The sequence below is a fragment of the Erinaceus europaeus genome, chromosome 21 (assembly GCF_950295315.1).
Source record: "Erinaceus europaeus chromosome 21, mEriEur2.1, whole genome shotgun sequence".
NCBI lineage: Eukaryota > Metazoa > Chordata > Mammalia > Eulipotyphla > Erinaceidae > Erinaceus > Erinaceus europaeus.
In genome coordinates this window covers 28,705,391-28,732,167 of record NC_080182.1, presented here as the reverse complement: position 1 = coordinate 28,732,167, position 26,777 = coordinate 28,705,391, and the positions used below count along the sequence as shown (strand labels likewise).

The 26,777-nt window shown below is 52.8% G+C and overlaps 1 protein-coding gene across 3 annotated transcripts in view; it reads right to left on the bottom strand.

Annotated features, from left to right (window-relative positions):
* The window catches only part of VGLL4 (vestigial like family member 4), a 104,894-nt gene extending 78,408 nt beyond the window's left edge, over nt 1-26,486 (bottom strand). The window contains exons 1-2 of one of the 3 annotated variants that reach the window (XM_007517096.3): nt 26,330-26,486; nt 7,710-7,786 (exon numbers count right to left, since the gene is read on the bottom strand). In XM_007517096.3, the coding sequence (XP_007517158.1) occupies nt 7,710-7,773 (64 nt within the window). In that variant the 5' untranslated portion in view covers nt 7,774-7,786; nt 26,330-26,486. Of the gene's footprint in view, nt 1-7,709; nt 7,787-11,724; nt 11,759-25,528; nt 25,626-26,329 lie in introns of those variants that run through there. The other 2 variants (XM_060180718.1, XM_060180719.1) reach the window with 2 other exon arrangements.
* Between the last annotated feature and the right edge of the window lie 291 nt (nt 26,487-26,777).

The following is a 26,777-nucleotide window of genomic DNA, read 5'->3' as shown; positions in this document are numbered from 1 at the left end:
CCATCTTTTTTTTTATTATTATTTCTTTATTGGGGATTAATGTTTTACAGTCGACAGTAAATACAATGGTTTGTACATGCATAACATTTCTCAGTTTTCCACATAACAATACAACCCCCACTAGGTCCTCTGTCATCCTTTTCCAGGGCCTGTACGCTCCCCTCTTCAATCTTTTAAAGACTGAAATTATCCATAGAAGAGAGGCATAACCACTGAGGTCTGGGAGAGAGCCCACCGCATGGGGCACCTGCCGGGCGCCGGCTGCACTGCCCATGTTGGGCCCCAGCTCCACACCAGCAGCACTAAGTCACCAGAGGAAGCTCTAGGGCTCCCAGTTTCACTAGAATGAACTATTCGTCCGTGCCCTAAGAGCACTTTGGTGGCAGAATCTATCTCCAGTGCAGATTAGGCCAATAACAGGCCAGCGAGTTCCAGACATTGACTCTGCGGAGCAGATCTGAAGTTACTGTGCAGCAGTGAGGTCCGCAGGCCGTCTCTCCCACAGTGGCCCCTCAGGAGATGCCTGCCAGGTGTGCACTCTAGCGGCTGAATTGCAGACCTGCTTCACCGCTTGTAAAGTGACCCTCCTTTTAGGTGGGGGGGCCAGGGGCTCAAACTGGGATCCCTGTGCCAGTCCTTACACTTAACCCACTATGTTACTGCCTGACCCCCCAATAAAATATTTTTTTAAAAAAAAGAGGAGACAATTGGTTGAACGCTTGTTACTATGTGAAAGGACAGCAGGTTCAGGCCCCTGGACCCCACCTGCAGGGGGAAAGCTTCACAAGTGCTAGAGTAGGGTGCAGGTGTCTTTCTCTCTCCCTCTCTCTCTCTCTCTCTAAAGATTTTATTTATTTACTGATGAGAAAGATAGGAGAGAGAGAAAGAACCAGATATCACTGTGGTACATGTGCTGCTGGGGATTGAACTCAAGACCTCATGCTTGAGAGTCCAATGCTTTACCCACTGTGCCACCTCCCAAATCCTTTTCCCTCTCTAACTCTCCCTCCCCTCTCCATTCACTTCTATCCAATAATAAATAAAACATTTTTTAAATATTTGAAAGAGGCTGGGTGGTAGTGCACCTGGTTGAGCATACTTGTCACCATATGCTGGGACCTGGGTTCAAGCCCCTGGTCCCCATCTGCAGGGGGGAAGCTTCACGAGCGGTGGAGCAGGGCTGCAGGTGTCTCTCTGTCTCTCTCCCACTCTATCCCCCCCTCCCCTCTTGAATTCTGTTTCTACCCGATAAACAAACAGAGAGTCGGGCAGTAGCACAGCGAGCTAAGCACACTTTGCACAAATTGCAAGGACCAGTGTAAGGATCCCGGTTCAAGCCCCCCCGGCTCCCACCAGCAGGGGAGTCGCTTCACAGGCGGTGAAGCAGGTCTACAGGTGTCTATCTTTCTCTCCCCCTCTCTGTCTTCCGAATGTATCATTAACCACAAAACAGAAGGGAATAAATTTTTTAAAAATTTAGACAAGAGAGAGAGACAGAGAAGGAAGGGGAGGTAGAGAGGGAGAAAGACCCCTGCAGCCTTGTTTCACTGCTCATGAAGCCACCCCTCTTCAGATGGGGGCTGGAACTTGAACCCGGGTCCTTGCGTACTGTCATATGTGAGCTCAACCAGGTGTGCCACCTCCTGCCCCTCCTAAATAGGCTTTGGAATGAGGACTAGATGATAGGAAGCGGCCTTTTTCTTTTCTTTTCTTTTCTTTTTTCAGAGCACTGGTCAGCTCTGGCATGAGGTGGTGTGGGGAACTGAACCTGGGACTTTGGAGCCTCAGGCATGAAAGCCTCTTTACATAACTATTACACAGCATAGCTATCTCCCCTACGTAATGAGGACTAGATGATACTAAGAAAAGTCAGATTTGGCATATTGGACCAAAGTGAAGGACTCTGGGGTGGGGGTGATGTTCAGGTCCTGGAACATGATGATGGAGGAGGGCATAGTGGGGTGGACCTGGGGGGTGTTCTGTGGAAAACAGACACGGAGTCCCCGGCTCCCCACCTGCAGGGGGGTTGCCTCCCAAGTGGGGACGCAGGTCTGCAGGTGTCTCCTCTCCCCTTCTGTCTTCTCTTCCTCTCTGGATTTCTCTGTCCTAGCCAACAGCAATGACAACAACAACAACAACAATAAACAACAAGGGCAACAAAAGGGGAAAAGTGGCCTCCAGGAGCAGAGGATTTGTAGTGCAGGCCCCGAGCCCCAGCGGTAACCCTGGAGGCAAAAAAATTAAAATAAATAAAATGTTTTTAAAAACAGAGACATATTGGGAATCGGGCGGTAGCACAGTGGGTTAAGCGCACGTGGTGCCAAGCGCAAGGGCCTGTGTAAAGGTCCCGGTTAGAGCCTCTGGCTCCCCACCTGCAGGGGGGTCGCTTCACAGGTGGTGAAGCAGGTCTGCGGGTGTCTGTCTTTCTCTCCCCCTCTCTGTCTTCCCCTCCTCTCTCGATTTCTCTCTGTCCTATCCAACAACAATGACATCAATAACAACAATAACTACAACAAGGACAGCAAAAGAGAAAATAAATAAAATATTTTTTAAAAAACAGAAATATTACTCATGCACCATCTACTGTTTTTGACTATCAACTGTGAGCCATTAATCCCCCCCAGTAAAGGGGGATGAACAAAAACATAAGATTTTTGTTTCTTTTTTTATCATTTATTTTAGTTTCTTTGGATGGAAACGGATAAACTAAGAGGGAAGAGGAGGCCGAGGAAGTGCTAGGGTTGGAACCGGGAGGGAGATTCAGGCACTGCAAGTCTGCTGCTTGGCCAGACATCTCTCTGATGAGCTATTTCCCTGGCTGCAGACACCTTTCTGAGACCCTGTTCTCTGTGCAGCGTGGGGCGTGGTTGGGGGAAAGAGCATCAGCCTGGGAAGCCTGAGGTCTCAAGTTGGATCCCTGGCAACACATGTGTCTGGTTCTCTTCTCTCTCCCTCTGCCCTGGGCATCTCCTGCATCAGAGGGCCACAGTGCACTGAGTGCTGGGGACTGGCTTCAATGCTGTTTCTCCCACGAAAAAGACAAACTGAGAAGGAAATGGAGACACTAGTTGTGGGCAGTGAGATCTCTTATATAGATATTTTTTAATTTTATAATCTTTATTTGTTGGATAGAGACAGAGAGACATTGAGAGGGAAGGGAGAGGGAGAGAGACCCCTGCAGCCCTGCTGCACAGCTTGTGAAGCTTCCCCCCCACCCCCCGCAGGTGGGGAGCTCGGGATTTTAGGCACACCTTCTGCCTACGACCACTGGGGAGCCTTCTCATGAAGATGACACCCTGAGGATACGCCAGGATGTTCTCTATCCCAGAAGATACATGCTGAAGTGCTTGGGAGTGAAACGGCCACTGTCGGATTAGACTCAGACCTGTACATAACCAGGTAATCGGGTGGGGACACGGCACAGGGTCTGCAAAAAGGCGCTCCTGTCTGAGGCTCTGAGGTCCCAGGTTCCATCCCCAACACCACCATCAGCCACAGCTGAACAGGACTCTGGTTTTGGTCTCTCGGTCTCTCTCTCTCTGTGTATGTGTGTATCTTTCATTAAATAAATTAATTAATTAAACAAAAGCCTCTGCCTGAGGTCTGAGGTCCCAGGCTCCATCCCAGCCCCACCATCAAGCAGAGCTGAGCAGTACTTGGGGGTCTCTCTCTCTCCGTGTGTGTGTGTGTGTGTGTGTGTGTGTGTGTGTGTGTGTGTGTGTGTGTGTGTGTATCTTAACCAAGTGGTGGTGCACCTGGTTGAGTGCACACATTACAGTATGTAAGGACCTGGGTTCAAGCCCCTGGTCCCCACCTGCAGGGAGAAAGCTTCACGAGTGATGAAGTAGGACTGCAGGTGTCTCTCTATCTCCCTCTCCTTTCCAACTTCTCTGTCTCTGTCCAGCGGTAAATAAAAACATAAAGAATAAAAAAATAAAGGTCCAGTGGTCAAAGCTGGCTGTGAAACACGACTGTTCGGTCAGCGTCAGACAGCAGGCAGATGGGGGGACGGAGCCGTGGTCCTGAAAATAAAGAATGAGGCGCACCTGGTAGAGGGCACATTACAGTGCACACGGACCTGGGTTAAAGAATGAGGTGCACCTGGTAGAGGGCACATCACAGTGCACACGGACCTGGGTTCAAGCTCTTGGTTCTGACCTGTAGCAGGGAAGCTTCACAAGTGGTGAAACAGTACTATATCTCTCTCTCCTCTCTCTCTCTCTCTCTCCTCCTCTGTCTCTATCCAAAAGAAAGAAAGAAAGAAAATATCTTTTAAGAAAAGAAAAAGGTCGCCAGGACCGACTGAGCCTCAGAAGGGAGAAGGGCTGGCAGCCATGTCTGCTTCCACGTGGACTGCCCAGCCCCTCGGGCTCCTGAGAGAACAGTGTGATGGTCGTCATCTCCCTCCGTGCCTGAGCCACCCCAGGGTGTCAGTCCAAATCTTCCCAGCACAGAAATGGGGGAGCCCGTGAGAAGTCAGGGTGGCAGCCAGGGAGACAACAACCAAATGGTTACTAGGCCAGCCCTGACTGGGGAAACCTGAATTCAATTCACTGAGACAAAGCAATGAGTCACACCCCCAAGGCAGAAATGTAATGACAGAATCCAGCCGGCATATCCAGCCACCAAGCCAGCCACAGAAGGCAGTGTGAAGCTTCAGGAGGCCTGTGTCAGTTATGCTAATCTAGGAATACAAGGGTCACCAGATAAATGCTTTCCACTCTGTGCTGTGGATAGAGATAGAAGTCTGAGAGCAACTGGTAACAGCTGCTGAGGAAAAAAGAGGGAAGGAGGAGGAGGCGGAAGAGGGGGAGGGGAAGGAAGGAAAAAGGGGAGGGGGAGGGAGGGTGGTGTTGTGCCTGGTTAAGTGCACACATTACAGCGTGCAAGGATCATGGTTCAAGCCCCCAGTCCCCACCTGCAGAGGGGAAGCATCACAAGTGGTGAAGCAGGGCTGCAGGTGTCTCTCTGTCTCTCTTCCTATCTCCCTCTCCCTATCTTTTTAAAAAAACAAAAAAGCTAAAAGGAAGGGGAAAAAAAAATCACCACAAAGAAACACTGCCATCTAATGAAGTTTCACACACTAAAGAGATGCTGAGGTGTCATTTAATCTTAATTTTTGGTTGGGGAGGGGGCAGACTGCTGCCCAGCTCTGGTTCCTGGTGGTGCTGGGATCGGGCCTGAGACCGCAGCATGTAAGCCCCGTGAGCCGCCACTGCGCCCTCCCCCACTGAGGGGTCGGTCACTTTAAGCACCTCTGTGCGACTGACCTGCTGTCAGGGTCCAAGCCATCCACAGGAAAAGATGGGACCCTCCCGGCTCACTGCAGGAGACCCCTCAAAAGCCGGCAACCGGGGCGACATGGCCACTAGGTGCTGCCTTCTCAGGGCTGTCCTAGATGCTGACCCATCCCCCTCTCTTGGTACGGGGCTGATTATTTTTTTTATATTTTTTAATATTTATTTATTCCTTTTTGTTGCCCTTGTTGTTTTATTGTTGTTGTTGTTGTTGTCATCGTCGTCCTTGGATAGGACAGAGGGAAAATGAGAGAGGAAGGAAAGAGAGGGGGAGAGAAAGATAGACACCTGCAGACCTGTTTCACACTTGTGAAGCGACCCCCCTGCAGGTGGGGAGCTGGGGGCTTGAACTGGGATCCTTTTGCCGGTCCTTGCGCTTTGCATCATGTGTACTTAACCCGCTGCACCACCACCTGTGTCGTTTCTTAAGACCAACCTGGACTTGTCCAGTCTGATTCTGCTCTCTGACTTGGATGGCTTCTGTTTGAGCTTTTCTTATAAACTGGTCTTGCCCTGAACATTCTCCTCAGCCCTTTGTGTGGGGAGGATGGGAGGCCTTGTGTGGGTAATCTGATTCGGAGTATCTTATTGCAAACTGAAAATCATCCACCAAACTTGAGATCAGTTTCCCAACCTGTGGAGGTGACCTAAATGACTTTTTCTCTCTCCCAGGAAAGTGGAGAGAGTATTTTTGGAAGATGCCTTTGTTGGAGCCCCTGGCAGGAAGGAGTCCCTGCCAGCCCTGGGGTGGAGACCACCTCCTCTTCCCCTCCTCTCGCCATTTCTCTTTGGCCTATTCAACAAAGATGACATCAATAACAACAACAATAAAACAATGAGGGCAACAAAAGGGAAAATATTTTTAAAAATAAATAAATAGCCAAAAGGGATCAGGCACCCTGGATTGAGTGCACATACCGCAAAGCACAAGGACCCATTCGAGGATCTCAGTTTGAGCCCCCGGCTCCCCACCTGCAGCAAGGAAGCTTCACAGGCCCAAAGGTGTTTCTCTAGCCCTCTCCCTCCCTCTCTATCTGCCCCATCTGTCTCAATTTCTCTCTGTCCTATCCAAAAATTTGGGAAGAAAAAAAAAAAGTTGAAAACATGGCCACAGGAGCAATGGATTCATAGTGCAGGCACCAAGCCCCAGAAAAAACCCTGGAGGCAAAAAAAAAAAAAAGTCAAAAGTGTTGCATCAATGATCGTGATGATGGTAACTATAAACCTATAGGCATCCTTGGAATCTCCATTTATTTATTTATTGCCACTAGGGTTGTCGCTGGGACCCAGTGCCAACACTATGTTGGCCAACACTACAACAGCTCCCAGAAGCCATTTTTCACTTTTTTTTTCTTTCTAATTTTTATTAGGACAGAGAGAAATTGAGAGGACGGGGTGGAGGGGCTAGCAGTAGGGCAGCGGGTTAAGCACACATGGCATAGCGAGAAGCACCAGTGTAAGGATCCCAGTTTGATTCCCTGGCTCCCCACCTGCAGGGGGGGTCCCTTCACAAGCGGTGAAGCAGGTCTGCAGGTGTCTATCTTTCTCTCCCCCCCCTCCTCTCTCCATTTCTCTCTGTCCTATCCAACAACAAGAACAACAATAATAACAACCACTATAAGCCAGAGCTGAGCAGGGTTCTGGTAAAAAAAGAAAGAAATTGACCAACCACATGTTTAAAATACATGTAACTCAAAGGTGGCACAGCGGATCAATCACTGGACTCTCCCGTGTGCCACCCAGAGTTCTCGCTCTCATTAATCAACAAATAAATATGAAATATACACACTTCCCAGCCTGCCAGCTCTGTTAGCACCACACTGGAAAAGAGTCCATCTTCAGAAACTGGCCCAGCAGAGAAGCCCGGCCTCACTTCAACATATTTGCACATCCTGTCTAGAGCTTGGTGAAAACACACCCGCTGGCCCCCACATCAAAATCACCCCTGCAGACAGCCAGCGTCGCTAACTCTGACCAAGAAACACAGACGAGAAATACACCTGAGGGCCGTGCCAGTGGAGACCCGCTTGCCCATACCTGGGACAATCACACCCTGGGACGGTCAATCTCCCCAGATCTGGTCCATCTGCCTTCCGCCTCCTCCCACCAAGTCCCCCCAACATCATCTGCCTCGAGGCTCCATCGGGGAAACTCCGCAACAGGGTCCCCTCCTGCTGCACACTTCCCACGACGGAATGACCCCGGAAGGCACGTTTCTCCCTCTAGCTTCTCCCGGGGCTGGTGAGTCGATCCACCTGCGTCCAGGGACGCCCTACACGCAAGATCCCAGGGCAGGAAACTGCCAGGGAAAGGACCTTCCTGGAGCTGATGGTGCAAGCCCTACCCCCCACCCAGAGGAGACCAGGGTTGCCTTAAAAACCAAGCTCGCCCTCCCCACCATGCCCAACTCACGTTTCTCATTGTCAGCGTGCACCAAGGACGCTGCTCTGGACAAGACATCTAGCGGCGTCTCCATTCCGGGCCAGAGCCTAAGAGGAGAGAAGAGGCCGGTGTGTTAACAGGAGCCAAAAGATTCTTAGACGGTAGGCAAGACTGTCGCTCTCCCCCCTGGACGGAATCCTTGGCTGGGAAATGAGCTCTGTGGGTAGAGGGCAGGCCTTGCATGCCTGGGGCTGTGGGTTTAATCCCTGGAGCTCGAGCCAGAGCAGGGCTCTGGTTTCTTCTTTTCTTTTTTATTGCCACCAGGTTTTATCACTGGGGCTTGCTGCCAGCGCTGCCAATCCACTGACCACGGTTTTCCTTTTTTTTTTTATCCCCTATTTTATTGGATAGGACAAAGAACAATTGAAGAGAGAAGCCAGAGATAGAATGATAGACTTTGAGACAGAAATTGAGAGGGGAGGAGGAGACAGAGAGGGAGAGGAAGAGACACCTGCAGCCCTGCTTTGTCACTCATGAAGCCTCCCCCTGTGTGTGGGAACCAGCAGCTTGAACCCGGATCCTTGTGCATGCTAACATGCACTTAGCGGGGACAGGTGGCTGCGCACCTGGTTAAGCACACACACTACAGTGCACAAGGACCCGGGTTCAAAGCCCACAGTCGCCGCCACCTGCAGGGGGAAGTGAAGCAGGGCTGCAGCAGGTGACTGTCTCTCTCAGTCTCTATCTCCCTTCCCTTCTCAGTCTCACTGTGTCTGTCAAATAAGTAAATAACTTAAAATTTCTTGTTTAAAGAAAAGCAGGGGTAGATAGCATAATGGTTCTGCAAAGAGACTTTCATGCCTGAGCTGAGCAGGGATCTGGTAAAAGAGAGAGAGGGGGAAAGAGAGAAAAGACACTGTTGACTTTTTTTTTTTTAAGATTTTATTTATTGATTGATGAGAAAGATAGGAGGAGAGAAAGAACCAGACATCACTCTGGCACATGTGCTACCAGGGCTTGAACTCAGGACCTCACGCTTGAGAGTCCAGCACTTTATCCACTGTGCCACCTCCCGGACCACGACACTGCTGACTTTTAAAAATATTTATTTGGGGGAGTCGGCGGTAGCTCAGTGGGTTTGCACATGTGGCGCAAAGCGCAAGGGCCGGCATAAGGATCCCGGTTTGAGCCCCTGGCTCCACACCTGCAGGGGACTCACTTCACAAGCGGTGAAGCAGGTCTGCAGGTGTCTATCTTTCTCTCCCCCTCTCTGTCTTCCCCTGTTCTCTCCATTTCTCTCCGTCCTATCTAACAACGACGACATCAACAATAACTACAACAATAGAAAACAAGAGCAACAAAAAGGGAAAAATAAACATAAATATATATATTTATTTGGGCAGGGGTAGACAGCATAATGGCTGTGCAAAGTGTCTTTCATGTCTGGGCACCAGGCTGTAGCGGTAGCGCAGCGGGTTAAACGCACGTGGCACAAAGAGCCAGGACCAGCGTAAGGATCCCAGTTCGAGCCCCCAGCTCCCCACCTGCAGGGGAGTCGCTTCACAGGTGTTGAAGCGGGTCTGAAGGTATCTTTCTCTCCCCCTCTCTGTCTTCCCCTCCTCTCCCTATTTCTCTCTGTCCTATCCAACAACGACAGCATCAATAACAATAAAACAAGGGCAACAAAAATGGAATAAATTAAAATATATATTTTTTTTGGACAGGGGTAGACAGCATAATTGTCATGCAAAGAGATTCTCATGCCTAAAGCTTTGAAGTCCCAGGTTTAATCACCTGCATCACCATAAGCCAAAGCTGATCAGTGCTCTGGTAAAAAATAAATAGACAAATAGACAAATAAATAAATTTATTTATTTTAGTGGTCCGGGAGGTGGCGCAGTGGATATGACACAGGACTCTCAAGCATGAGGTCCCAAGTTTAATTCCCAGCAGCACATGTACCAGAGTAATATCTGGTTCTTCTCTCTCTCCTCCTATCTTTTTCATTAATAAATAAAATTTTTTAAATATATTTATTTTAGTCTATTTTAATGAAAAAAATACAGAAAGACCAGAGCCCTGCTGACCTCTGGCTGACGGTGGTGCAGGGGATGGAACCTGGGACCTCAGATCCTCAGGCAGGAGAGTCTTTTGCAGAACCACTGTACTTTCTCCCCAGCCCCCTATTTATTTATTTAATGAGAGAAAGACCAGATTTCTGGTTGGCTCTGGCTGATGGTGGTGTTGGGTATTGAACCTGGGGCCTCAGAGCCTCAGGCAGTAAAGCTGTTTTGCAGAACCATGGTGCTACCTCTCCAGATATTACTACTACTATTACTGTTATTATTATTTTCCCCAGAGCCCTGCTGAGTTCTGGCTGGCTGATGGTGGAGCTGGTGATTGAACCTGGGACCTCTGAGCCTCAGGCAGGAGGGGTTTTTTTTGTTGTTGTTGTTGTAGTTATTATTGATGTCGTCGTTCTTGGATAGGACAGAGAAATGGAGAGAGAAGGGGAGACAGAGAGAGGGGAAAGATAGATACCCGCAGACCTGCTTCACCACTAGTGAAGCGACTCCTCCTGCAGGTGGGGAGCCAGGAGCTCGAATAGGTCCTTGCACGGAACCCGCTGCACTACAGCCTGACTCCCACCTGTCTTACTCTTATCTGTAACAGGAAAAATGGTTAGCTGGGAGCTCCTTTACACTTGAAATTCTGCCCAAATCGCACACAGCCGTTCCTTTAACTGAAAAGGGTTTTTCAGAAACACTGAAGGAAAGAAGAGATTAAGGCTAGCAGTGCTAAGTGGCTGCATGGATAATGTGTACATGGAAAGCAGTCATTGAGGAGGTGTGAGCGGCACTGAGTCCAGCACTCAGCACAAGCCCCCATGCGAGAGGTAGCATGGTGGCCGTAAAGTAGCAGACAAGGGTGGCACTGCTGGCTGGACAGGCCTCCAGTGGAGTGGTGGCCCTGCAGGGGCCCAGCAGTCCCTGGGGGGTGGCTGTGTGCCAGGCCAGGCCAGGCTACCTGGGTGGAGCGGCCGGCCAGGGGCGCCACAGCTCAGCAGAACCGCAGGGTCTCGGGTGGTGACGCCAGAAGCCCGGGGGGCGGGGGGGTCCCTTGTCCTCTCTCAGAGCAAAGGGAGAGGAGGCAGGCTACAATAGAGGTGGAAGAGACAGGACCCCGCATTGTGAGGATTTGGGATCTCATTTGCAGGAGAAAGAATACTAGAAGGTTCCGGGTGGGAGGAGCTTGACATTATTACCCTAAGAACTCAGCGGCTGTCTCTCCTGGGGGGGAGGGGGCAAGCTCCTGCCGGGCGAGGCTCATGCATAAAGTCTTTTTATTTTTAGGGAAATGGGGCTGAGCAGGCTCTTCCTTGAGGCAGAGCTCAGACTCTCAATTCCTTGCATTCCTTCCCCCTTAAGTCCTAGGACAATGCTCAGCAGAGGGGTAGGAAGTCATGCACATATGCAAAGAAGTCTTGTCGAAAAACAAAAGCACAAGGCATCCCGGTAAACCACTCTGGCAAAAGAGTGAAATTCAGGCAGACAGCATAATGGTTCAGCAGAGACTCTCCAGCCTGAGGCTCCCAAATCCCAGGTTCAATCCCCAGCACCATATCAGCCGGAGCTGGGCGGGGCTCTGGTTTTAAAAGCAAAAAGATTTACATTCAGTTCCTTACAGTGGAATCTAAACTCCTAAGGCCACACAGATGGGGAAGGGAGATAAGACATGAAACTGCCTAAAGGTCAAATCCCTGAAACACCTCTCCTCCTTCCCAGCCCTCATTCAGAAAACAACCCATTTCCTGGACAAAAAGACTCAGATGAAGGGAGATCTCTGCTCTGGGCAAAACCCAGGCCCGTGGGATGAGGGGACAGCAGACAACGGACAGAGGAAGATTCCAGAAAAGATAAAACAGAAGCCAGAACTCAGATGTGCGTGCCGTGGGAGAGCCGTGCTGAGGCGCCTTGGCAATCTAGTCGTGTGTGTCAGAGCTGGGCCGCCCACCGCGTCCCCCTCCCCTGGCTGCCTTACTCACCTGTGCCCAGGGTTCTGGGGTGCGGGGCCCTGCTTCACTCTGAGGACCAGCACGGAGGCAGGGCAGGGCGCCCAGATGGGGAGGTCAGCCTGGCTGGGGGGGTAAAGCCACGAAGCCCAGCTCAAGTGAGCATGGCTGAGCAGAGAGCCGGCCAGAGCCCTTGGGCAGGCGGACAGGCAAGAGTGATGACTAGAGCCTGGAGGCTGGGGACGGGGCGGCCCAGAGGGGCGGGGGGAGGAGTCCCTGGGTGGGGTCTAGGCGGCCTGGGAAGCAGGTGTGAGGCGGGGACAGCCAGGGCGCGCCAGGACACAGGTGGGAGCAGGGATTATGTGCCTCCAAAGCACGGAGCAAACAAAGTTGGCAGATAACTGACTTCTGGAGCTGACATCTTATCCCAGGTCCCACGAGCCCAATAAAACCTGTCAGGGCTGGAGGGGGGCCAAGCGGAGGACGGCCCGGGCTGGACCGATGGTCAGCACAGCTACCTTCAGATCAGCTATATTCAGATGGGACTCAGCCACTTCCAGCCTGTGTGGCCTGGGAGGTGACTGTCCCTCCAGCCTGTCTGCACCCCCCACCCCCCCACCACACCGAACGGGGATATTAATGCATGTGGTTGCCAGGGTTTGGCTCCTGTGTTTAGACCGTTCCCCTGAGAAGAGACTAGACTGGGTGGTAGGTGGGTGGTAGGTGTGTGTGGATAATTACTGTTCCAGGCTGGAGAGAGAACTCACCAAGCAGAGCACATGCTTCGCCACGCATGCAGCCCAGGTTCCCCAGCACCAACTTGGTAGTGCCATAGCTCCAGGGGAAGCACCAGGCTGCAGTCTGTCTGTCTGTCTGTCTGTCTGTCTTGCTCTCGAGGTCTCTGTGAAACAAAAGCTGCCTAGGGTGGTGATATCCCAGCTCAGCAAAATAATAACAGTAGTGCTTCATTAGCTGTCACAACATACACAATATATTAAACAATAGTAAAAGATGCCAAGTGGATTTAAGAAAGAAAAAAAAAGGAGTCAGGCGGTAGCGCAGCTTGTTAGGTGCACATGGCACAAAGCACATGGGCCGGCATAAAGATCCGAGTTCGAGCCCCCAGCTCCCCACCTGCGGGGGTGGGGGGGTCACTTCACAGGCAGTGAAGCAGGTCTGCAGGTGTCTATCTTTCTCTCCCTTTCTCTGTCTTCCCCTCCTCTCTCCATTTCTCTGTCCTATCCAACAACAACATCAATAATAACAATAATAACTACAACAATGTAACAAGAGCAAGAAAAAGGAATGAATAATTTTTTTAAATATATGAACAAAAGAAAGAAAGACAGAAAGAAAGAAAGAAAGAAAGAAAGAAAGAAAGAAAGAAAGAAAGAAAGAAAAGGTGGGGTAGATAGCATAATGGTTATGCAAAGAGACTCTCATGCCTGAGGCTCCAGAGTCCCAGGTTCAATCCCCTGCACCACCATAAACCAGAGCTGAGTAAAAAAAGAAAGAAAAGAGTACTATCCTAAGATTCTGAGAAAAAAAGAAAAAAACAATAGATAAAGAAAGAAAAGAAACTGATCACTACTTTAGCTGGAAGAACTGAGAAAAAAAAAAACTTTTATAGTGATACCAGGGTTATCACTGGGGCTTGGTGCCTGCAAGACAAATTTTCCTTTTTTTTTTTAATTTTATTTGATAGAGAAGTTGAGGGGAGGAAGATAAACAGAGACACCTGCAGCCCATCTTAACTGCTCATGAAGCTCCCCCATCCCCCCAGGTGCAGAGTTGGGGGCTCGAACCCAAGTCCTGACTCATGGTAGGTAATATGTCCACTTCACCTGGTGTGCGCTTCCCGGCCCCATGGGGAGATCTCTTTGGAGCTAAGGAATCAGAGGAATTAGCCTGGGGATGGCGGGTTGAGGGATGGGGATGGCGGGTTGAGGGATGGGGTTGGAAGTCAGCATCTGCACAGAACCCCAGACACTGCAAACGGGAGAGGGATTGAGGCTGCCGTGAGCAGGTGAGGTGAGCAGGTGAGGAACCGCGGTGGCGCCAGGCCAGGTGCCCAAAGGATTGGAAGCTAGACCGGAAAAAAAGCCCGGGACAGACTGGGTGGTCTCGAGCAGGGAGGTGAAGACGGCTGGTTGGCTTTATTTTTATTTTTTATTATCTTTATTTATTGAATAGAGTTAGAAATCAAGATGGAAGGGGGAGACAGAGAGGAGGAGAGACACCTGCTGACCTGTTTCATCATTCACAAAGCTTTCCCCTTGCAGGTGGGGACTGGGGGCTCGAACCTGGGTCCTTACACATTATAGCATGTGCTCAATCAGGTACGCCACTGCCTGGTGACGGGCTGCAGGTGTCTCTTTGTCTAGCTCCCTGTTCCCTCTTAGTTTCTGTCCTATCCAATATATAAATATGAAAGAGAAGAAGAGGAGGGAAGAGTCCCAGGTTAAGCACACACATTACAATGCACAAGGATCCAGGTTTGAGTCCCCGGTCCCCTACAACAGGGGGAAAGCTTCACAAGCGGTGAAGCAGGACTGCAGGTGTGTCTCTCTCTCCCTCTCTATCTCCCCTTCCCTCTCTCAGTTTCTCTGTCTCTACCCAGATAAATAAATAAGTAAATAAACAGATAAGTAAATAAATAAATAATAAAATGGAACGAGTCAGATGCTGAAGTGTGAAAGGTCACCAAAGGGGTGAAGGTGTGCACAGCCACCCACGTCTGGGACCAGCACCTTCCTGCACCTGACCCCTGCCAGGGCGTCTATTGTTGGTCCCCCACCCCCCAAAGGTCATGGATCTCCCGACAGCCCACATTCCTTTCCTCAGCTGAGAGACTGAGGGAGCGGCAGACACCAGTCCCACCAGCGACAGGAACCGGAACACTCTCAGCTCACAGATCCTGAACACCTTTAGTTTGGCCACAAGACATGTGTGTGTGTGTGTGTGTGTGTGTGTGGTGTGTGTGCGTGTACATATATATTGTTTGTTTGTTTGTTTTTGCCTCCAGGGTTATTGCTGGGGCTTGGTGCCTGCACTATGAATCCACTGCTCCTGGCGGCCATTTTCCCATCTTGTTATTATTGTTATTGCCGCCATTGTTGTTGTTGTTGGATAGGACAGAGAGAAGTCGAGGGGGGAGATAGAGAGGAGAGAAAGACAGACACATCTGCAGACCTACTTCACAGCCCATGAAGCAACCCCCACCCCCACCCCGCAGGTAGGGAGCCAGGGGCTCGAACCAGGATCCTTCTGCAAGACCTTACGCTCTGCACCACGTGCACTTAACCCGCTACACTACCGCCCGGGCCCCATAATTTTTTCAAAAAATGTATTCTTCATGTATGTATTTATTTTGGACAGAAAGAAACTGAAAAGGAACGGGAGACAGAGAGACACTTGCAGATCTGAGGTGGGGACCAGGGGCTTGAACGCAGATCCTTGCATACTGAAGTGAGTGTGCCGAACCAAGTGCACCAAAGCCTGGCCCCAATGTATCCCTTTTTGAATCACAAAAGAACAGGAGCACTTCTCCTGGGGACAGAATTACAGGGTGTGTTTGAGGGTTTTTTTTTTCCTCGGGTGAGAGAAAGGCACTTGAAGAAATGGGATTGGGGCATCCCAAGGTGGAAGTTACAGAGGGAGAGGGAGAGAAGGACCCCGTAAATGGTAATCAGGGAGAGTGGGGAGAACCCAGCCAGCCTTCCCTGCACCGCCGCCCCACAGCTGGGGGCAAGCCAACTATGCTGGGAGCCATGGTGACAACCCCCAGGCCCTCCGGTCCCCCAGTTCCTACTGGCCATCCCACCACCTGCCTCTACCAGGAGCAAATCCTTGGCCCTTCACCAGGGACCATCGAGCTCTGTGGAGCGTCCACAGAGATAGCAAAGTAGCCTCACCACCCTGGGAAAACTCCCTCCACCTGCACAGACCACTGTGTGACAAAATAAAAGCCCAGGCCACCCCACAGGTGTGACAAAATAAAAGCCCAAGCCACAGCGCCAACAGGCTGGTGTCACACAGACAGCTGACACAAACCGGCCCTCACTTCTGGAAACACATGTGGTTCCTCCTTTTCTCACCCCATTCTCACACCATTTGGGCTACAAAGCTCTGGTGGGTGTCAACCTGTTGGTTCTTCCTGTCCAGTCAGCATCAGCAGGTCTGGGACCTGACATCTCTCTCTCTCTCTCTCTCTCTCTCTCTCTGTCACAGCAAGCCCCTTGCACCTGGACACCTCTCAGAGCCTCAGGAATGGCCAGGCCGCCCTGCTCTGAGGGTCCAGGACTCAAGAGGGGAGTGCATGCTGAGTTTCCCACGTCCTCACAGTTGGCCCAGTGTCACTAGTGTTCTGCACCAGCAGGGACGCCAAGGTGGCGAGAATAATACCAGGGGCTCCCCGGAGAGCAAAGACAAGGATCCCAGCCTCTGACTCACCAGCCAGTGCTATTTTTATAGTCCTGGGAGGGGGGGGGGGCTGCCTGGCAGCAAGGCCTGGGAGGAGGGGGTGGGAGAGGGGTGTCTCAGACACTCCTCCAGCCTAGGGCCTGGCCCTGACCCAGCAGCAGGAGTCCCAAGCCGAGGGTCTTAGAGTCCTCCCCTCCCCTCCCTTCCTGTCCTGTTTCCCCCGCCCCTTCCCTCCCCTCTTCTCCCCTCAGGACTCAGCACTTCCTCCTAGCAGAGGCAGGTGTGGCGTCACCTGGTTGGCATCCAAAGCAGGTAGGCAGGTAGCAGCCGCACAGCCAGGGACTGGTGCTGGGCGGGAGGTCTGCCCGGGCTCAGGCAGCCGGGGAATTTTCAAAGAAGAGCCAAGGGCTGGAGATGCCAGCGAGGCTGGTTTTATGCTTCCTCCAGAGAAGCCGCCCTGCTGCCTCTGAAGCCTCCTTGTCTCACTTTTTCTTTGCTTTCTGCCCCCAGAGTCATGGCGAGGGTTTGGTACCGGCACCATGAATCCACCACTCCCAGTGACCATTCTTTCCTTCCTCCCCCTCTCTCCCTCTCTGGCAAACAGTGCAGAGAGAAGAGACACCTGCAGACCTGCCTCACTACTCAAGAAGAGTCCTCCCCGCAGTGGGGTGCCGGGGTCACAAACCAGGATCCTGGCACTTAGCCCAATGTGCCATAGTCTAACCCCCTTCATAGTTTTACTAAATCATTCATTCACTCATTCATTCATTTACTGGACATTCATTTATATAGAGAAACTGAGAGGAGGATGAGAGAGACGCCTGCAGCTCTGCTTCACCACTTGTGAAGCTTCCCTCCTGCAGGTGGGGACCAGGGTTTTGAACCCAGGTCCTTGAGCACTAGAACATTTGTGCTTAACCCAGTGCACTACCTACCACCTAGTCCAGGGTCTCACTTTTTTAAAAAAAATTTATTTATTTATTCCCTTTTATTGCCCTTGTTTTATTGTTGTAGTTATTATTGTTACTATTGTTACTGTTGTTGTCATTGTTGGATAGGACAGAGAGAAATGGAGAGAGGAGGGGAAGACAGAGAGGGGGAGAGAAAGACAGACACCTGTAGACCTGCTTCACCGCCTGTGAAGCGACTCCCCTGCAGGTGGGGAGCCGGGGGCTTGAACCGGGATCCTTAGGCCGGTCCTTGCACTTTGCGCCTCCAGCACTTAAACCGCTGTAAGACCACCCAACGCCCCCAGGGTCTCACTTTTTCGCTTGTGACCCTGGGCCTGGTCCCCACCTGCATAAGGGAAGCTTCACAAGCGGTGAAGCAGTGCTGCAGGTGTCTGTCTCTCTGTTCCTCCTCCCTCTTGGTTTCTGTCTGTCTCTGTTAAATAAATAAATAAAACAAACATGTGCAAAACCCCTGGTCAGACAGCTCAGCAGGAGAGCACAGGATCTGCAGGCGTGAGGCTCCGAGTCTGACCCCGGGCACCACACACACACAATGTTGCTCTGCTTCCAACCCCCTTCCCATCTCTCTTTCACCCTCACACAGGAAAATAAAACATCAAAAACAGGGAGTCGGGCGGTAGCGCAGCAGGTTAAGGGCAGGTGGCGCAAAGCGCAAGGACCTGCATAAGAATCCCGGTTCGAGCCCCCGGCTCCCCATCTGCAGGGGAGTCGCTTCACAGGCGGTGAAGCAGGTCTGCAGGTGTCTGTCTTTTTCTCCCCCTCTCTGTCTTACCCTCCTCTCTCTATTTCTCTCTGTCCTATCCAGCAACAACGACAACAATAATAACTACAACAACAATAAAAAAAGAGCAACAGCACAATTTGTAATAGCCAAAACCTGGAAGCAACCCAGGTGTCCAATAACAGATGAGTGGCTGAGCAAGTTGTGGTATATATACACAATGGAATACTACTCAGCTGTAAAAAATGGTGACTTCACCATTTTCAGCCGATCTTGGATGGACCTTGAAAAATTCATGTTAAGTGAAATAAGTCAGAAACAGAAGGATGAATATGGGATGATCTCACTCTCAGGCAGAAGTTGAAAAACAAGATCAGAAAAGAAAACACAAGTAGAACCTGAACTGGAATTGGTGTATTGCACCAAAGTAAAAGACTCTGGGGTGGGTGGGTGGGGAGAATACAGATCCAAGAAGAATTCAGAGGACCTAGTGGGGGTTGTATTGTTATATGGGAAACTGGGAAATGTTATGCACATACAAACTACTGTATTTACTGTCAAATGTAAAACATTAATTTCCCAATAAAGAAATAATAAAAAAAGATTAATAAAAAACCTAAAATCTGTGGTCCAGGAGGTGGCACAGTGGATAAAGCACTCTCAAGCATGAGGTCCTAAGTTTAATCCCCAGCATCACATGTACCAGAGTGATGTCTGGTTCTTTCTCTCTCTCTTCTCTCGTCATCTTCTTCATGAGTAAATAAAATCTTTTAAAATAAATAAATAAACTAAAATCTCACCACGGGCAAAGTCTGCTATGTGCCCACAAGGACCTCACTGAATCCAGAGAGGAGGGAACCTGCGAAGCTGGGCGGTTGAGGTGACTGTGGGTCCCCATGCTGCTCAGCTCGGCGTGTAGCTCCTCTCTCCCTCCCTCCCACTGCAGCTACTGGCCTCCATGTCCAGGGCTTGGCCTCACTATCCACAGTGCACAGAGCAAGAGAAAGGTGTCAGCATAGCCTATCTACTCTGGCAGTGCATTTCTTAAAAATTTTTTTTGGTGGGAGTCGGGCGGTAGCACAGTGGGTTAGGCGCAGGTGACACCAAGTGCAAGGACCGGCATAAGGATCCCGGTTCAAGCCCCCGGCTCCCCACCTGCAGGGGGGTCGCTTCACAAGCGGTGAAGCAGGTCTGCAGGTGTCTATCTTCCTCTCCCCCCTCTGTCTTCCCCTGTTCTCTCCATTTCTCTCTGTCCTATCCAACAAGGACATCAATAACAACAATATAACTGCAACAATAAAAAAAAAAGGGCAACAAAAGGGAATAAATAAATAAATACTTTTTTTTAAATTTTTTGGGAGGGCCAGACGGTGTCACACGTGGTTAAGCACTCACATTACAGTGCACAAGGACCCAGGTTGAAGCCTCCGGTCCCCAACTGCAGAGGAGAAGCTTCACGAGTAGTGAAGCAGGGCTGCAGGCATCTACCTCTCTCAATTTCTCTGTCTCTATTCATAAAATAAAATATTTCTGTATTTTCTAAGTGAGAAGCAGTCCCCATGATCAAACTCAGGGCCTCCTGCTCCAAGGCCTGTGAGACAGCCCCGTCCCTGGCTTCCGGAGGCCTGTTCTTGTCCTTGATATCCTGTGGGGACTTAGAATCCTGGCTCCCAAGTGCAGGCCAGTCTCTCTCGTCCCTCCAAGAACAGAGGCCTCTGCTGGCATCAGAGTTGAGCAGCCTCCCCAGTGCGTTCCAGAACCCCTGCCTTCCAGCCCGGGACACCTCCACACGCTGCTGGTGCAGCCCATTCTCTCTCTGCTCAGTGGCTCGGTTCCAGGAAGTGACCCAGAAGGGGACAGAGACAGGGAAGAGGGTGAGGCCCGGCCCTCCCGCCATCCCGGGGCCATTTTCTTCCCCGGCTCCACACTGGGTCCGCTAGCACGGCCAGAGTGTGCCGAGGTGCCCTGAGCTAGCACAAGCTGCTCCCTCAGACACACCCCAACCCGGCGCTGCTGCCCAACACATCAGTGCTTGCGTACTATGCCTGGGGAGGCTTGCAAGTACCACACACACATGCGCGCGCGCGCGCACACACACACACACACACACACACACACACGCACGCACGCACGCACGCACACACACACACACACGCACACACACACACGCACACACGCACAAAACATTGCCTGTTCACTGCAGGACAGAGAGAGTTGCCTGGGTTGACCCCAGCCAGGGAGCTGCAAACTTGGGGGGCCCCAGTTCTGCACCCCTCTGTGCACAGTGCCAGATGCAAAGAGGGCTGATCTGGGGGTGCCGGGCGTACGGAGGGTCGCTGCCCTGCACCTGGTGATCAGGCGTGAGGCGCACACAGCGCTAGGAGTTTGCTGTCCTTGAGCATTCTGTCGGCGCAACCCCGGTGAGGAGGGCTTTCCTGTTTCCAGCACCTCTCACCCACACCCCACCCCTCCAGTACTGGCAGTCTGTCTGTCTGTCTGTCTGTCTGTCCTATCAAGAGCTGGACTCCTGAGGCCTCTCTGTGCGCTGGGTTCACTTCTGAAGCTGGATGCTAAGTGGTCGTAGAACTAGCTCTGCTCTGCTCTGGGCTCCCAAAGGCACAGTTATAGCTTCACACAGCTCCACTGGGGACAGGAGAGGAGGGGGACAGGACAGGAGCGGGGATAGGACAGGGGGGGACAGGTGAGGAGTGGGGACAGGACAGGAGGGGAGACAGGACAGGAGAGGGTACAAGACAGGGGGGACAGGACAGGAGGGGGGGACAGGAGAGGAGGGGGACAGGACAGGAGGGGAGACAGGACAGGAGAGGGGACAAGACAGGGGGGACAGAACAGGAGGGGGGGGACAGGAGAGGAGGGGGGACAGGACAGGAGGGGAGACAGGAGAGGAGGCAGGACAGGAGAGGAGGCGGGACAGGACAGGAGGGGAGACAGGACAGGAGGGGGACAGGAGAGGAGGGGGGACAGGACAGGAGGGGGGACAGGACAGGGGGGGACAGGACAGGAGGGGGGACAGGTGAGGAGCAGGGACAAGACAGGAGGGGAGACAGGACAGGAGGGGGACAGGACAGGAGGGGAGACAGGACAGGAGGGGAGACAGGACAGGAGGGGGGACAGGACAGGAGGGGGGACAGGACAGGAGGGGGGACAGGTGAGGAGGGGGGACAAGACAGGAGGGGAGACAGGACAGGAGGGGGACAGGACAGGAGGGGGGACAGGACAGGAGGGGGGACAAGACAGGAGAGGAAAAGGACAGGTGAGGTAAGTCCAGGTAAGGTGAGGATCACAGATCTTGCAGAAACTAAGCTCAAAAAAGACTTGCACCTCACTTCACAGCTGAGATCACCTGGCTACTAAACTTAACCTGACAGGAAAAAAAAAAGGGGCGTGGGTCCAGGTGGTGGCGCACCTGGTTAAGCGCGCACATTACAGTGCACAAGGACACAGGTTCAAGCCCCTGATCCCCACCTGCGGGGGGGGGGGGGGGTGGACTTAACAACTGTGAAGCAGGGCTGCAGGTGTCTCTCTCCTCTCTCCTCTCCTCTTCCCTCTCAATTTCTCTTTCTTTATCTATTAGTAAATAAGAATATTTAAAAGAAAAAAAGAGGGAGTCAGGCGGTAGCATAGTGGGTTAAGCGCACGTGGCGCCAAGCACAAGGACCAGCGTAAGGATCCCAGTTCGAGCCCCCGGCTCCCCACCTGCAGGGCAGTCGCTTCACAGGCGGTAAAGCAGGTCTGCAGGTGTCTGTCTTTCTCTCCCCCTTCTGTCTTCCCCTCCTCTCTCCATTTCTCTCTGTCCTATCTAAAAAAAAAGTGACATCAATAACAACTACAACAACAATGAAAAGCAACAAGGGCAACAAAAGGGAAAATAAATAAATATTTTTTTTTAATTTTTGGAAAAAAAGAAAAAATCCCCATACCTCACTCTAATTTGAGTTACATTAGTATTTTTCCACAGAGCTGATTTTTCACACTGTGCCTTTCTGAGAAAGACAGCAGTGGTCCGGGAGGTGGCGCAGTGGATAAAGCATCCAACTCTCAAGCATGAGGTCCAGAGTTCAGTCCCTGGCAGCACATGTACCAGAGTGATGTCTGGCTCTTTCTGTCTCTCCTCCTTTCTTTCTCATGAATAAATAAAATCTTTAAGAAAAAAAAAGGAAGGCAAGAAGAGGAGGATGGGGTAAGCGCACAGGGTGCAAGGCGCAAGGACCCGAGTAAGGATCCCGGTTCCAGTCCCCGGCTCCCCACCTGCAGGAGGGTCGCTTCACAGACAGTGAAGCAGGTCTGCGGGTGTCTTTCTCTCCCCCTCCGTCTTCCCCTCCTCTCCTGATTTCTCTTTGTCCTATCCAACAACGACAACAGCAATAACAACAACAGTAAACAACAAGGGCAACAAAAGGGAAAAAAATAAATAAAATTAAAAATAATAAAGTCACATTCACGGCAGCAGGAGGAGCTGGGGATGGAGCTCAGTGCTCCACCTCCCAATGCCCTGGGTTCGATCCCCCACTCCCAGAAGAACAAAGCAGCAGAAGCAGTATTATAATTAAAATTGCCCTGATTTCCTCAAGGCAAACTGAAAGAAAGCCTTTGCATCAAGAGCAGACAGAAGAGACACCTGGAAAAGACACAAAGTGAAAATCTCCCTTTGGACTTGTTTTGACAACCACCTGAGCTGGTAACCAGGCTGGTCTCACAGGGAGTTGAAAGGAATTTCCCATACAGACAGGCAGAACACTTGAAAGTGAAGCCTAATTACGGCTCCAAAAAGTGTTCAAAAATCTTAATGGCAGACATTAAAATCATTTGGGGAAGGTGCTACCACTGTGCTAATGAGACGCTCTTGAATCTTCAAAAACTGGTAGAACCTAGCACTGGATCTTCTTTTTTTCATCCCCAGAGCCCTGTTCAGCTCTAGCTGAGGGTGGTGCAGGGGATTGAACCTGAGGCCTCAATGTCTCAGGCAGGAGAGTCTTTTGCAGAACCAGCATGCTATCTCCCGAGTCCCATTTATTATTATTATTATCACCATAATCTTCATCCCCAGAACACTGCTGAGCTCTGGTTGATGGTGGTGCTGAGGACTGAACCTGGGGCCTCAGAGCTCCAGGCAGTAGAGTCTCTTTGCAGAACCACTATGCTGCCTCCCAGCACTGTTATTATTTTGTTGTTGTTGCTGTTACTATTATTTTATTTTCCCAGAGCCCTGTTCAGCTCTGGCTGATGGTGGCGCTGGGGACTGAACCTGGGACCTCAGAGCCTCAGGCTGGAGAGTCTTTTGCAGACCCTGTGCCGTCTCCCCAGCCCCCTAACAGCCTCCTGGGGGTCCCGACAGTGTGCTTGGTGCACTGAATCACTTTGTTACCGCCCTCTGCTAGGGAGAAAACAAAAGTCAGTGTGAAGTCAACAGTTAGTAGGCGGATGACGGAGCCTCGGGTCTCCAGAAATCAACCGCAGCTGTTTTCTACTACAACGTTCACAGTTTGGGAATGCAGTCCCCCACCCCACGTGTGTGCGTGTGGGGGCGGGGGGGGGGGCTGTAGCAGAATTGTCATCTTGTTCTGTGTCTAGGTCAACAGCAGCTCAGCTAACATTCGTCTTTCCTCCCCTTGGCAGCTGCCAGGGGGCATGAAAAAAACAAGACAGAGGGGCTGTGGTAGATAGCATAAAGGTTCTGCAAAGAGACTCTCATGCCTGCAGTTCCAAAGTCCCAGGTTCAATTCCCTGCACCACCATAAGCCAGAGCTTCGTAGGGTTCTGGAAAAGACAAAACAAAAATGGTGGCAGGCAGGGGAGCTTGTCTGAGGGACAACTTGGCCAAAGAGGACAGCACCAGGAAGGGCTCACAGCATATGCTGCCCACCCCAGAGGTTGATGCCTTGCCGGCCAGGCAAAGGCTGCCGCTAACACCCCCCCACACACACTTTTGTTTAAGCCACATCAGTTTCCTATGAGGCCAGTTTCTTTTATATATATATTTATTTATTTATTTATTTATTTTCCCTTTTGTTGTCCTTGTTTTTTTTATTGTTGTTGTAGTTTTATTACTGTTGTTGTTACTGATGTCGTCGTTAGACAGAACAGAGAGAAATGGAGAGAGGAGGGGAAGACAGAGAGGGGGAGAGAAAGATAGACACCTGCAGACCTGCTTCACCGCCTGTAAAGTGACATCCCTGCAGGTGGGGAGCCGGGGGCTCGAACCAGGGTCCTTACACTGGTCCCACCGCCCAACTCCCAGGGGGCCAGTTTCTAAGCCCATTGTTGAGAGAGCACTACCACTGAAAATGATAACTCTCAGTACTGACTGACACTCCCCCAGGCTCTCTGCAAAACCCAGCTACCGCCCCCAGCCTGGTCCCCAGTCCCTTTGTTAGCAGGAAGAATGCCTACTGCCCAGGGGCCTAGCAGGCCTGCTGGGGGTGCAAGCTGACCTCCATGTGTTTGTCTGTCTCTGCAAGTTCAGAGGCAACTAAGCCTAAGTGCTCTCCCCCCCCACAGCTGCGGTTTAGAGTCTGGGGCTGGGGACGCACCACAGTGGTTGTGCCAACAGATTCTCCTGCCTAAGGCTCCAGAGTCCCAGATTCAATCCCCAGCACCACCGTCAGCCACAGCTGAGGCCCTGGGCTCTGATCTTAGTGCACTTCTCTCTCTCTCTCTTTCTCATTCTCCTTGTCTCTGTGCATGTTTATCTCTTTGCCATTAAAATTTTAAAAAATTAAGAATGTATTTATTCATGAGAGAGATAGGAGGAAAAAAATCAGACATCACTCTGGTAACGTGCTGCCGGGGATCGAACTCAGGACCTCATGGTTGAGACTCCAGTGCTTTATCCAATGCACCACCTGCCGGACCACTAAAAATTATTTTATGGGGCTGGGGAGACAGCACAGTAATTCTGCAAACAGACGCTCCTGCCTGAGGCTCTGAGGTCCCAGGATCAACCCCCAGCACCACCATCAGCCAGAGCTGAGCAGGGCTGTGGTAAAGAGAGAGGGAGAGACACCGAGACAGAGAGACACTGACTGAGACTCCAGTTCCACCGGCTGGGGGGCCGGGGCCTGCCGATTCAAAGCGCCGGGCTGTCAGGTATGAGATCCTCCCGCACTGCTCCGGTTCTTTCTCTCTCCTCCTACCCCTTTCATTCATTCATAAACAAATACAATCTTGAAAGAAGAATAAGCTTGCAGCGCCTCCCATGACCCCAGGAGCAGCGCGGGCAGCCGGCCCAGCACCAACACCCGGGCGGGAGGTGTGCGGCCACGCGGTCAGCACCCCGCGGGACCATGGGGGGGTACTCGGAGGGGCTATGGGGCACCTGGGAGGATACGGGAAGACACGGGGGACTCGGGGGACCCCGGGGGAACTCAGGGGAACTCGGGGGGACCGGGGGAACTCGGTGGGACCCGAGAGGACAGGGGGGTGGGGACGCGGGAGGATTCGGGGGAACCCAGGGGGTCAAGGCGGACTGGACGCAGAGCCCGCGAAGGCGCCTGGCGCCCCGGGGACCTGCGGGGGCGGGGAGCCGCGTCCCGGGGCAGAGGGGGTCCCGCAAGGCCGCGCACCCCCTCACGCCCCCCCGTGCCCGGGCACCCCCTTTCCCGCCTCGCGCCTGCAGGTCGGTCCCCCGGGAGTGGAGGGAGGGGTAGCCGGCGAGGACCCGCCCCGCCCCCCCCCCCGGTGCCGCGCCCGGCCCCGCACTCACCGCCCAGCGGCCCCGGGGGCGCGCCCGCGCTCCCGCACGACCCCCTGGGAACGCGCCTCCACCGCCGGGGGCGCGCAGGGCTGGAGCGCGGGAGCGAGGAATCCCTGGAATGAGGCGCCGCCCGCCCGCCCCCCGGGTCCCGGGTGCAAGCCCCGCCCCCGCCACACATACCACGCCCCCAAACCAAGCCACGCCCGTATAGAGTCTAGCCCCGCCCCTAACCCCGCAGGCCCCGCCCCGCGCAGGTGGGCTGTGCCCAGGTGAGTCAGGCGGGGAGGGAGTGTTCCCACCATTGCGCACCCAGCGGCGGCTCGCGAGACCCGGCAGGAGGGGACGGTCCCCAGCCCCAGGGACCCCGGCAGCCGAGGAGAGGGCACCCGGAGGGCAGGGACATCCCAGCTCCGCGCCCAGCAAGCACAACCCACCCCTCCACCCCCGGCTACCAGGGCCCCGGGCACTGCACAAGGGCGCCCCCCCGAGTGCCCGAGAACTGCCACCCCGGGGTGCTGCGCGAGGGTGTTCCCGATGCCCGCCCCGACGCCCAACACCCCGGGGTGCTGCACGAGGACCCCCAGCCCGCCACCCTAAGGTGCTGCACCACCGCCCCTCCCCCAGCGCCCCAATGCCCGGCACCCCGGGGTGCCACACGCAGCTCCCCTCCCAGCGTCCAGATCCCGCCAAGCGTCCCCTGGGACCTGCAGTCCCTCCACGGCCAGGCGGAAGGCCCCCACCCTTGGGACCCGCCCGGCTCACCCCGCTGCCCGCGGCCGCCCCCACCCCCGCCCCGGGAGGCACGCGTACCTGCGGTCCAGGTGGGCCGGGCGGGGTGGCGTAGGAGGGCGGTCAGCAGGGCCGCGGCGCAGGGGATCGGTCCATGGAGCACCCAGTCCCCGCTGTCCCCGGAGCAGGAAGTCTGGGGAATCCGAAGTGAGAGGGGCCCGGCTGAACCTCCAGCCCCCGCCAGCCCTGCGCCCCAGGGGAGGGGCGGGCAGAAAGGGAGGGGAGAAGGGAAGGGCGGGAAGAAGAGGAGGGAGGGAGGAGAGGAGCAGGGCAGGGAAGAGGTGAGGCATCTCCCACTGGTGCAGGTTCCTGTTACTACAACCCCGTGCAGGCCTGTGACTGCAGGAAGCAGAGCCTGTCCTTATTCACCCCACCCCACCCCACCCCTGTCACTCTCTGGAAATTTGGGGGCTGGGGGCTTCTCCCCCATTGTTTTCTTTTTCTTTATTTTTTTAAAGATTTTATTTAT